Source organism: Macaca mulatta, chromosome 6, assembly GCF_049350105.2.
Source record: "Macaca mulatta isolate MMU2019108-1 chromosome 6, T2T-MMU8v2.0, whole genome shotgun sequence".
NCBI lineage: Eukaryota > Metazoa > Chordata > Mammalia > Primates > Cercopithecidae > Macaca > Macaca mulatta.
This window is the reverse complement of record NC_133411.1, coordinates 88053540-88065681: the sequence shown is the minus strand read 5'-3', so window position 1 is coordinate 88065681 and position 12142 is coordinate 88053540. Positions and strand designations below refer to the sequence as shown.

Here is a 12142-nt window from a genome sequence, read left to right as displayed (position 1 = left end):
TTTCTGATCCAGTTAGTATATAAACAAACAAACAAACAAAAACCAACAACAATGAAAATAAAGGCAATTCTAATGTGCCATGATTGAGAACCATAGTTAAGAGAGTCCCAACACCAGTGCAAGGATAGTATCTACTTTGTTTTTGGATACTAGGACAAAACCCACCCTTAGTTCGTTTTTCTAGGGGCAGGCAGGAGGGTGTCTGAGAAGCTGCCAGAGCTCTCTGAGAACTGACAGCATTCTCTGAGCAGCACCTTTATAGGGAGTATTCTATGAGTGACGGAGCCTTGAGATACTAAAAATTTTCTGGATTAAAGCCAATGGAAGTAGATAATTGAACAACAAATTACACAATGCTAACCTTAAAGTTGAGTCTGTAAACTGTGGCAACCTTATACACATTTGAGCATTTTGAGAAAAAGTTCATTAAGAGAGGCTGACTGGCTCAGCTTCGTTTCAATCACCCAATCATTGCAGGTCACTAGAAACAAAAAGGAGAGTATGAATGCCATATCCCAACCACCCAATCACTCTAGGTCATTAGAAACAGAGAGGAGAATTCTTAAGTTAGAAATGGCAAATTACATCTCTTGGAAATTAATCTACTTAAGCCAATGTATTTTTTCCCCCACTTCCCCTCCTCATTTCCTTTATTGGCTTAATTTTTGTCCTTTTAATAAAAGTGCTTTTTATATCTTTTTTTTTTTTAACGATAATGTTTGTCCTCTACTACTTTTAATCTTTTGCTATCACATTCTATGGCTTCTTCATTTAATCCTGTATCTTCTAGTCTTCTCATCTTTTTATACCTCCCTTTCCCCATGTTTTTTTCCTTTTCCTTAACACCAGTGTAGAAACTACGTCCTCTTCATTTTCCCGTCTTTATGTTTGGTTGCCAACCCCATTTTTGATTCTCGACCTCTCATTTTTGCTAACTGCCCTTCCTTAATCTTGTGTTGATGTTTTATTCCTATCACTTCTGTCAATGCTCACACCCATTTCTTTCCTTTCCATCTATCTCTATATCTCCATATGCATTTTATGATCCTACTACTAAATGCTTAAAGCTGTATGTGTGTGGAATAGAACTGTACTTTCCTCCACGCGAATCCTATTTCCCTCTCCTCCCATAGCTACTTCTTGTCTTTTCATCCTTTCCAGATGTCGCCCTGTCCCACCCCCATCTGTCCCCTTCTTCCCCGTGTGAAGCCCATCTTCTTTCTAACCCCATTTGCACCCGTCTGATTTTACAAACATTTCAACAACATAAAGGATGCAGAGTTCTACTGGGAACCAGGTTGTGTGTGTTTCTGAAACTTTTGCGCGTTTACTGAAATGGGATTAGGGATTTGGATACAGAAACATTCTCGGGCAGCCTTTCAGCCCTGGCACAGCTTTGTACACCTTGGGGCGCCCTGGGGCCTATTCTAACGGGCAAGGACAGGGAAGTCTTTCAAGACCTTTTCTGGCCTTTTCCACTCCAGGGGTCAGGATGAATAGCCATCACCGACCCAAACTGTTAAACCAGGCCGGGTGGGGAAGCCTGGGGCCCTCTTCTGCGGCAGATCTGGCGGGGTGTCTAGGGCGCCGCGGGGCTCCGTGCAAGGAGGGGTTAGGGCAGGGGCCGCTGCGGCCGCAGGAGTCACCGGGCCTCCTCGGGAGGTCCGCTCACCTCTTACAGAGGAGGCCGACCCCAGGCCGGGTGCTCCCCTGAGGCGTAGGGTGCGGCCCCGGGCGCCGCCACCGCAGCGGCGCCGAGGGCCGGAGGTGCAGTCCTTCCCCAGGAGAGAAGGCGAGTCGCTACCGGCCGCTCAGTCAGAAGGTCGAGGGAATAGCGCGGGTGTCTCTCGCCAGCCGGCCCTCTGGGAACAAGGCGGGGGCGACAACCCAGGGGGTAGGGCTGAGGACGGCAGAAATCAATCGTGGGTACCGGCGCGGGGTCACGCATAGGAGAGAAGCGGGAGAGGGGCTGATCGGGGCCCCAGGGCGGCTGGGGCCGTGGCTCTGTCTGTAGACTCGGCGGGCGCCCCGAAGTCTGGGGCCGCCACGGCTCCAGCTCCGCCGGCTCCGGCCGGAGACTCCAGGCCGCAGTTTCTCCTCCTCCCGGCGCCTTCTCTCCAGTGAGGAGCCGAGCGCGGGCGGCACGGGGGGAGGGGTGGCGGCAGAGAGAACAGCCAGTTGTTTAAAATCCTTCTAGAGCAGTTTCTAATTCCCCCCTTGCGCCCGGGTTCGGAGGGGGGAGGGGGAAGGAGAGCGGGTGGAGGGAGGAGAGCAGAGAGGGAAGGAGGGAGGGAGGGAGCCGGGGAGGGAGGGAAGGAGGGAGGAGACTGCCGCTGAGGCTGTAGCCGCCACCGCGCGCTTCGGAAGGCCGGAGGGAGGGGGAGGCCTGTCAGTCTCGCGCGTTGCCTGGGCGAAGGGGGCGGAGCTTTGGCGTGGGGCGGCCAATAGTGGGGGTGGCTGCGTGGGTCGCCATGGGGACGGGGCTGTTCCCGGGGAGGCTGTGATGGGTTGACAGGTGCGTGACAGTGGGAGCTGCTCTCGGCACAAGCATGTACGGCAAAGGCAAGAGTAACAGCAGCGCCGTCCCGTCCGACAGCCAGGCCCGGGAGAAGTAAGTGTCTCCGCTTCTCACCCACCTCCGCCTTCACACGCGCGCACACTCACGCACGCACTCGCACACTCTGGGAGACACAGACACTCTCCGCCCGGGGAGCGCCGGGGGTGGGCTGGCAGGGGGAGGGGTGCCGCGATGGGGGCGTGTGGTGCGGGGAGCGGCGCTTTCCCTGGAGGTGCGGGCGCGGGGCGGGCGGCCGCAGGGGGCTGTCGGCGGGAGGGAGCGGGTGTGTTGAGGGGCGGCGGTGGTGCTGGTGGCGAGGATGGAAACTTGTTTGGGTGATTGAGGGAAATAACCCGCGGGTTCACCTTCCAAAGTAACTTTAGAGCTGGGGTCCGGGGCTCCGGGGACCCGGGGAGCCGCCGGGGGTGGCGGGAGGGGCAGCTGCGTGTAGGAAGGCGTGCGGTGGGAATGTGGGTGTTTGGCGGGCCGGCCAGGGTCGGGGCCGGGGTCGGGGAGGGCCGCGCGGGGAGCGCGGCGGCGGGGGCCTGGGCGCTGGGGCTCAGGGCCGCGAGCGCGGGGCGAGGCGAGGGCGGCGGTGCCGGGCGCGCGGCGGGCGGAAGCCGGGCGTGGAGCGGCCGAGCGGGGCCCCGCGGGGCGCGGAGACGCGCGCGGGGCGCGGAGGGCGTGGGCTGGGTGGGCGTCCGGGCTTTCCTGGGCAGCTACTGACTCGGCGCCCGCAGTCCCTCGGGCCGCGCGGGGCGGGGGCGGGGGCGGGGGCGGGTGGGCGCCGGAGACGCCGCAGAAGTTTGGGAGTCGGAGAGGGACGAATTCCCGGGGAGCTAAAGTGTGCTGACGAGGAGCAGGATCCGCTGGAGGAGGCTGGCGTTTCTGCCTCTCGCAGCGGACCCAACTCCGCGGCGGCGGCTGGCGAACTTTTTGTGAGGCTGGCAGCCCCCGAGCGGTGGGAGGGGCGGGCCCGGCGGGGCGGTGGTCGGGGGCGCGCGGAGGGGAGTTGTGGGAGCCGCCGGGGGCGCCCGAGGAGGGCAGCTGCGGCGGGGAGGGGCAGTGGTCCGAAAAGGGGTTTGTGGGAGGGGAGAAGCGTTCAGGTGGGAAGGAGCCGCTTGGTTACAGTTGTGGGGAGATACAGGTGTTAACTTCGGTGGGAGCCCAAGAGGCGGCTGGCGAGAACAGAGCCCCTCCCGGCCCGGGATACCACTGTCACGGCACACTGCAAAGCAGAGCGGTTTGCTGCTATTCTTGTGCACTTGTAACGGTGATTTGGTTGTTACTAAAAATGAGAACGAATAGTGACTGTGACCACTGAGGAAGAACCCCCCTCCTTTTTATTTTTTTTTAATTTTTTAAAACTGTGCAACAGATCGGTGATTCCCAGTAAGCACTTAAACTCTGAGGGTCAGGGTTATCCTTGTCATTGAACGCACCCGTCTTTCTGAGGGGGTTCAGACCAGAGAAAAAGTCTGAGAGCATCTCTGAAAGGTACTTTGGTTACCTTGCGCACAGAAATAGCTGCGTAAATAAAAACCGAATGCGCAGGCGACTGAGTTTCCCTCCTTGCTTTAGGCAGTCAGTCTCCCCCTGAAAGTTTCGTGTGCCCTGGGGATGGGAGCATTTCCTAATCTTTGTGTTGGCAGCAACACACTCAATTCCCATAGGATTTAGAGGTATCAGGCCTTGATGTAGCAAAGCAAAACAAAACAAAAAATTAGAGAGGCTGGTTTGTTTTTTTTCCAAGAGATTTTCTGAGCTGCATTCAGGATTTTGTTGCTGTGACAAGGAATGTATAAAAGACATAGAGTTATAGCCTGGTTAAGAAACGGCAGTTAACTAGAATTGAAGTTTTGAAATGCTGTCTCATTTGTGTGCATTAATCATTTTGTTATAATGTGCCTGATAAAAACATCTGAAGGAGGATGTTTTAATGATTACAGAATATTTGAATTTCACATTAGTCAGAGTGAAGGAATGGAAATGTATTGAGGCATAATCTTATTTTGGGGGTGACTGAATTTGAGAATCAAAAGTAATTTTAGATTTTAGGTGAACTCCCAGGAAGGGGTGAACTTTAGCTGAATCCCACTCAGTATCCTGATGACTGTTTATTATTTTTTTTTTAGTTTTAGTTTTTTTAGTTTCTCAGATAATAACAAGGAAGTTGGAACTTGTATAACTGTGGTCCTTTCTAACTCTGATTCTGTGATTTCCCATCAGGAAAACAAGTAATTGCCACTTTGCTGTCAAATCTACCAAACTGAACACCAAGTAAGATCTACTCTTGTGAGCAGATGAGGGTTCTGCTAGATGGTGCTATTTGATTTAAATATGTTTCTTCCATTCATTTCAGTTGGCAGCAGGAATTCTTGACTGGTTTGCCTTATGAACTAAATATAGGTGAAGAGGCCGCTTTTGGAGAATTGACAATGACTGTTCTGGGTTAATTGTCGTTGCATTAATTTCTAGGTGAATGTTGTTTGAATCTAAGACAAACATCGATGTAGGTTCTGTCTTATAGAATAAACTTAATTTCATTTTGGTGGGAGAGTTGATCTAATCTCTTGGTTTTTCTCTTTATGTTTACTTGGACTTTAATGGCACTATTCTGCAACAGTGTACTAACATCTGAAGGTAGGAATCTTGAAGTCATTAAAATGGATGTCACCAGATTTTTGTTCTTAATTTTTAAGGTAACAGATTTTAAAAGGTGAAGAATTCACCTTTAGTAAGCAAATTAGAACTGTTCTTATCTTGAAAATCACAGAAATAATTTTTTTCCGTAACAAATACGCATTTTAACAAAAACATTCTGCAAAAGGAGTCATTATTATAAATAATGGCATGCTTAGGAAATAAGCACATTGGTTTTATAATCTATCAAGCAATGTGTTTTCTGACATGAGTTCACAGTGAATTGTTGACAAGTGCTTACCTGTATTAGATCTTTGTTTTGTCTTTCATTAGGAAGTCACTATATGAAATACTTGAAGTGAATTCTTGGTTTGACATAATTCCTATAATTTCAGTATACAGTTCTGAACATAAAAATGACCAGGGTAAGATGAGTTACTTACTCTGTCATTTTAAGAAAAGCAGATCAAGTCTTAATTATAGAGGGAGTGATTGAAAACCGTTGGAGGGAGGTGGGATGTAGAAATTGTAATTCTGCTCTTGTTAGGTCATTTCTTCCTTTAGCAGGCTTTATAACACTAATCGCAGTTGTAATTAAATAACTATGGTTGGCTGTTAATGTCTAACTTTCCCTAAAATATAAGTTTCTTGAAGGTAGGAGATGATCTAATTTCTTATCTGAGGTATCTTGAACATTAAGGTGCCTTCTAATATCAAAAGCATCAATAATTGTTATTGAAGATGTTAGACTCAAAGGAATTTTTTCAGTGACCTCCAAAATAAAGACTTGTAAGTTTGAGTTTCACATTCTCTAGCTTAGTTGTATTTCAGAAATACCCCTAAACAACAACACAACAAAAATAACTATTATATATATGCCATCCTGTGTGCCAGTCACTATGTTCAGTGTTTTATGTATATATTTTTTTCTAATTCTCCCAACAAATCTACAGGACGGGTGCTTTTATTTTTTCTCCATTAAAGAAATATGAAAACGAAGGCCCTAAATGGTTAAAGAACTCACCGAGGGATACCATGCTAGAAAATAGGAAAGCTGGGTTTCTAACACAGATTTCTCTAACTTTAGAACCTGTGGTTGAAGCTGAAAGATACATTTTTCAGTGTACCAGATTGTCTTCCTGAACTAGGGTAGGATGCTACAGATTTAGGGAACGGCATTACATAATCAGATGTAACAGACTTTAAAGATTTGATCAAATATGCAGTCTTAACCACTGGTGCACCCTGATGCTTTGCAGATATGTGTATGGTGTGGGAGAAGGCACAGAAATTTTAGGAGTGAAAATTGGAAGCCTAACATAATGAAGAAAACTTGTTTCTTCAGATTCTCCCCCCCCGGAATTTGGTTTGATTACTTGTTTTAAAGTTAAATATAATAGTTGTGAATAATTCCTATATGAAATGTTGCTAAACTTAAAGCCACCCAGTATGCCACACTGCAGAAAGAGTAACTGGCACCTGCAAATAGATGAGTAGTGATACTAATTTTTTTTATTAAACTAATTTGATTCTTTATGTAATAGCACAGAAAGACGAATCTGCTAGAAAGCAAAGTTGGACATAGAAGATACACATAGTATGCGTCGACTTTTATTTAGTAAACTAGCCAGAAACTACAAGAATCAAACTATCTAATCTTGAGCTCTGAAAAGTAACTTCAGCTTTTAAATTTTCAATCTTACTTGAATATACGAAGAAGCAAATACCATATGCTTATTTCAAAGTAGTTATAGTGTAATGAACATTTAAATGCCACTTCATATAAAAGAGTTTATAGGGATTAATATCTGCCAGCATCACCTTGTTCTCCCCTTCTACCATTAAAGTAATTAAAGCATTCCCCCATCATTAAGGTACCCACTGCAAAGAAAAATGACAAACCTTTCTTCCTTTCTGAAGGAATAAGGCGAGAAAAGTAATAGAGATCTTTTCAGAAACTTATTTGACAGCAACTGGCTCAATTCAGGGTTTCCAAAACTAATGAAGGAGTATCTTATGGAAATGAAATTTTGTATAAAATATTAAATTGCCCCTCCCCCTTTCAGTCTCCAGGATGTTCCCCCAAAATACAAGTTGTTTAACTTGTATCCGAAATGTCATATTAGCTTTTGATTGATCTTTCTCTGTTATTTTAGAAGTATCAAAAAACCCCCCTATTTTTAAGGAAGGTATCTAAAGAAAGAATCTGTGTAAGATGTTCAGTTAAGTTTTAGTATTGTTTATCCAGAGATTAATTGTGATTCTTAGTAGTAGTAGTAATATTGTAATTTTTTTTCAGAGCTGTGAAAGAAAAAAGTTGAAAGTTTTTAGTTTCATACTTTCAAAGCCAGTTTGCCACATAAAACCAATTTAGGATGCAGACAGAATCACTACATTTTAGTTGTTCTGCAGTAATAGACAAAATATGCCTTTCATCTTTAATCACTACTAGAATTATTTTGTTTTAAAATTAGAGCATACTGTGTGGGGCAGGGGCTGGAATACCCAGGTTGCAGTTTATTAATGTTTATTAATATTTCACCTCAGTAGTTGAGAGTTAAAAGAAAAATTTGGGGAAAAAACAATTCAAATTTAGAATCTTCTTTCTTCCATAGAAATCGCAACCATTGCATTAATCCTGGGACATAGGATTAGGACAAAAGTACTGAGTTTGAAAGACATGGAACTACTGGGAATATGTAATTTAAAAATAGGAATTCAAAATTATTTTGGAACACATGAGGTTATTCTCTATTGTTGTGTGTATGTTATTGCTTTGCCATTGGTATGGGAATTACAGATTATATATTTGCATGCTAGTGACGTGAGCCTCTGTAAACATATGCTAAAATATTAATATTATTAAGAACTTACTGTTTCTGAAAGGGTGGACTTAAAATAGCATTGGAGCAATAGAATAAGATTCATTTGTTAATATCTGAAGCATTTGGAATATAAGTAATATTCTGATTTTAAATGTTATCAAACTTTATGTGTATTTTACAAATGTAATGTATTCATGCAAGGTTTTGTTAACATGAGTGTATAACCTAGCATAACTTGGACTGTGAGAGTTACTTGACTATTAGATTAAAACCCTATACATACTACAAAAGGTGATCTGAAGGGTGGTCCACCAAGATTAATGCCTTGCCTGTTTTCAGTAGAGAAATAGCAGAGGCTCTTTTACAAACTATATTTTATTCCTTGTGTGAGAACATTAAAAAACACGTGGAAATATGGACTACCCAGGGAAGAATAGAGTTTTTCCAGATAACTTTAACATTTCTGATTGGTCATAATTGGTAAACGGTAATTTTTGTCATGTAGGTTAATAGTTAGGAATTTTTGAAAAGTGGAAGTATTAATGTTTTTCTAATAATTATAGGACCAAAAATTCATCTGAACTCAAATCAGCCTGGGCAGTCTCAATGTAGTGGAGTAATTAATATTTATTGTTTTGTTCATTTTTTAAAGACAAACTTCAGTCGGTGTCACTTCTTTAGAAATGACAAAACTACTCTCATCTTTTCCTTTAAGAATGTTAATTACATTTCATGTATGACCCTAAACAGCTTTCAGACAATAATGAGCCATTGTTAACATTTTAAATCACAGTTCAGCTAGAGTGAGCATAAACGAATGACCTGGCAATCTCCTATTTTTGATCTTTTCTGTTAATTTTGCTTCATGGCTATAATGTCAAACAAGTAGTTCAGCCCAGAAAAAAAATTGTAGAGGCTAAAATATAGACTTTTGTGTTTTTTTCTAGTTTTAAGTATTTTTGTAATTGTAGGTGTTAAAGAGTATGGTTGTAATTACAAATATAGCTTTATTTTTAATTAGTTTTGAATCTACAGCATATTAAAATACTGATGAAATATTTGTAAAGGCAAGAATAATAGATGAAAATATATGTGGCTCTGTCCATGTAAGGTGAAGAGGAATTGATGCCAGAAAAAGGCTCTTACCTGAAATTAATATGATTTATTTTAGTGATCTGATATTTGCCTGATTCTCCTTTTATCTATTTTAGATAAGAAAAAACCAAGAGCTGCTTTATTAATGGAAGAAATCTAAGTAAATATTCTATTAAAAATGATCTCATTTTAAGTAGGATTAAAGTGAGTATTTTCTGTAAAATAACAAAGTCCTAAATAGTATATAAAGAGTTTGTGGAGTTTTATCATAGAAAATTATTGCTTAATAGTAACATTAACAGCAGTGCTATCATTTGAGTATCTTGTTTGTTTGGCACTTGTCTGCATTATCTCGTTTAATCCCCTCAAATCCAGTAGGTTGTAGGTACTGTTTTCTCTTAATGTTGTAGAAGAAATAGAGGCTTGAGTTTATTAGGCTTTTGGCTTCACGTATCAAAACAGGAGACAGAAAACAGCTTAATTGATCAGGTTTAAAAGTAAATCTCACATAACAGGATGTCTGGAAGTGGTAGTGTAAGAGTTGATTCATTGAGTCAAGAACATCAGGGTTCAGGATCGAGTTCTCTGCCATCCTCATGGTCTTCCTCTCAAGAATGTAGCAGGCTGCCTCAGGTTCCCAGCATCACTCCCTTGCACACTCAAGTGTAAAGGCAGGAGGAAGGACAGGGTTTTTCTTTCTTTGTGTCTCATCAATCAGGGAGGAAAACTTTTTATTGAAGTTGCTTAGGAGACATCTTCTTATCCATTATTAGAGAGAACTACAAAATTTCTTCCCCTAAACAAATTATGCTAGATGTAATGGGATTACCATAATTGGCTCACGTGAACTACCTAAACAAAACTTGGGATCTTTAGCAAGGAAGATGTATTTTGAGGCTATAGGGAGAATAAAATGAATCCCTGCTTTCGTGAGACTTTCAAGTTTGAAGGAGAAATATATAATAATAAGCAAATAAATGTACTAGGCAACTTCAAATAGTCATATATACTATAATAAAATAGTGTGATGTAGCGTAGAGAAGGATTGGGAGGCTATGTTAGATTGGGTACTCAGGGGAAGGTTCTTGGAGGAGAGGACATTTAAGCGGAGAACTGAGTAATTTTGAAAGAACCAGCCATAGAAAGACCAGGTTACAGTGTATCAGGCGTGTCTAAACTATTGAGGAAACTTCTCAGCATCAACATAATTGCTCAAGGATATGTTAAATGTGAGTGAAAATTGGGATGAAGAAGCTATACTTCCCTGGTTTTGTTTTGAAAATGGAGGAATTGGGTGTTGGGTTCAGTTTATCTGATCTTCCTAGATAATAGGGTTGATGTCTTTTGTCTTTCAAACCCTAAGGATAAACTTGTTCTAAAGGACAGTGGGGCTTTTATAATGATGATGATAGAAATGACTAAGATTTATTGAACACTTATAGCCTACTGGGTTAACAGAGGTTGGTACAATTGGCATTATTTTTCCTAAACCTTCTAGATTAGATTGGATATCCTCATAGCAGACTCTTTCTTATTTCTTTTTTACATTTATTATAAATAACGAATTATTTGTATTATTATTATTTTTTTGAGGCAGAGTTTTGCTCTTTTGCCCAGGCTGGAGTGAAGTGGCGCAATCCTGGCTCACTGCAACTTCCACCCACCCCCTGGGTTCAACGATTCTCCTACCTCAGCCTCCCTAGTAGCTGGGATTATAGGCATGCACCACCACACTTGGCTAATTTTTGTATTTTTAGTAGAGAGGGAGTTTCACCATGTTGGCCAGGCTGGGCTAGAACTTCTGACCTCAGATAATCCACCTGCTTCGGCCTGCCAAAGTGCTAGGATTACAGGCGTGAGCCACCAAGCCTGGCCATTTGTGTGATGTTTAATGCCTCATCTTCCAGTTAGATTGGAAACTCCAGGAGGGCAAGGACCATGGTGTCTTCTTTACCATCATATCCCCACTGCTTAGCACAGTGGTTGCAAGGTTTGTGATTATGTATTTGTGCAATAAATGAGTTAAGGATGTAATGAATTGGAAATGTGTTACAATAGTGTATCACCATATCTAGCTCATTTTCTCCCCAATACGCCTAGTATTTGGTGTAAAAATTAATGTAATTTCTAAAAAACATTTTTCTATAATATGGGCATTTAGTATTCTTTCTGTGAATTTCAGGACTATGGAAGATTATATTATGATGAAATGTGTGTATATTTTTAATGTGAATTTTTGACAGAATTTTTTTCATTTTCTTCATGTTAAATTTAATATAAATGAAATTGTACTTTATAATTTTCAAAATATTTTAATGTATAGTACTTTGTTTTACTTAAGTCACACTATAATCGTATGAGCTAGGTGGTATTTCCATTGACTAGTAATATTTATAAATGGAGATTGACTTATGCAGCTAGAGTCATACAGATAATATGTAGCAGACCTGAGCCATATTTAGAGTTTTTTGGTTCCAAGGTCAGTATTCCTTTCTTTATGCTACAGCTGCCTCTCTTATGATGAGAGATTCATATATATTTAAGAAGGTTTAAGTGTGGATTTGATTCAACAGAGAATCATAGATTAGATGATAATTAAAAGTTTGTCAGTACTTTCATTAAAGAAAAAATATTGTTATAGTGTGTTAAACACAATCTGTAAAATTATTTACCTCCAGAAGTGCCACATCATGACTAAACGCTGATTTTTGTTTGAAATCCTTATGCTTTTGTTACTTAAGTGGCTAGGTACGGGACTTAGGATAGTTTTGGGTTTTGAATTTGTTAAGACAGACTAATTTTTATCAGTGAACTCTTTTTTATTCCTTTGCCATTTAGCTTCAATTTGGAGTGCTGGATTAGGGGTAGGGAAAGGTAAGGTTTTTTTTGCTTTTATACCTCTCTCTAACAAGGGAGGAAAAGTCTTTCAGTATGAATTGTTGAGAGAATGTTCTTTTTCTTTTTTAATGTGGTAAAATATATGTAACCTAAAATTTACCATTTTAACGATTTTTAGGTGTAC

General features: G+C 42.0%; 1 protein-coding gene across 27 annotated transcripts in view; it reads left to right on the top strand.

Annotated features, from left to right (window-relative positions):
- The first annotated feature begins 2424 nt into the window (after positions 1-2424).
- The window catches only part of SSBP2 (single stranded DNA binding protein 2), a 329142-nt gene continuing 319424 nt past the window's right edge, over positions 2425-12142 (top strand). For 26 of the 27 annotated variants that reach the window (XR_013418085.1, XR_013418084.1, XM_078004238.1 and 23 more), the window contains exon 1: positions 2544-2611. Coding sequence is in view for 11 of the 27 variants with exons in the window: in XM_078004226.1 (XP_077860352.1) it covers positions 2550-2611 (62 nt within the window). In the remaining 16 variants the exon portion in view is untranslated. 27 annotated transcript variants of the gene reach the window in all.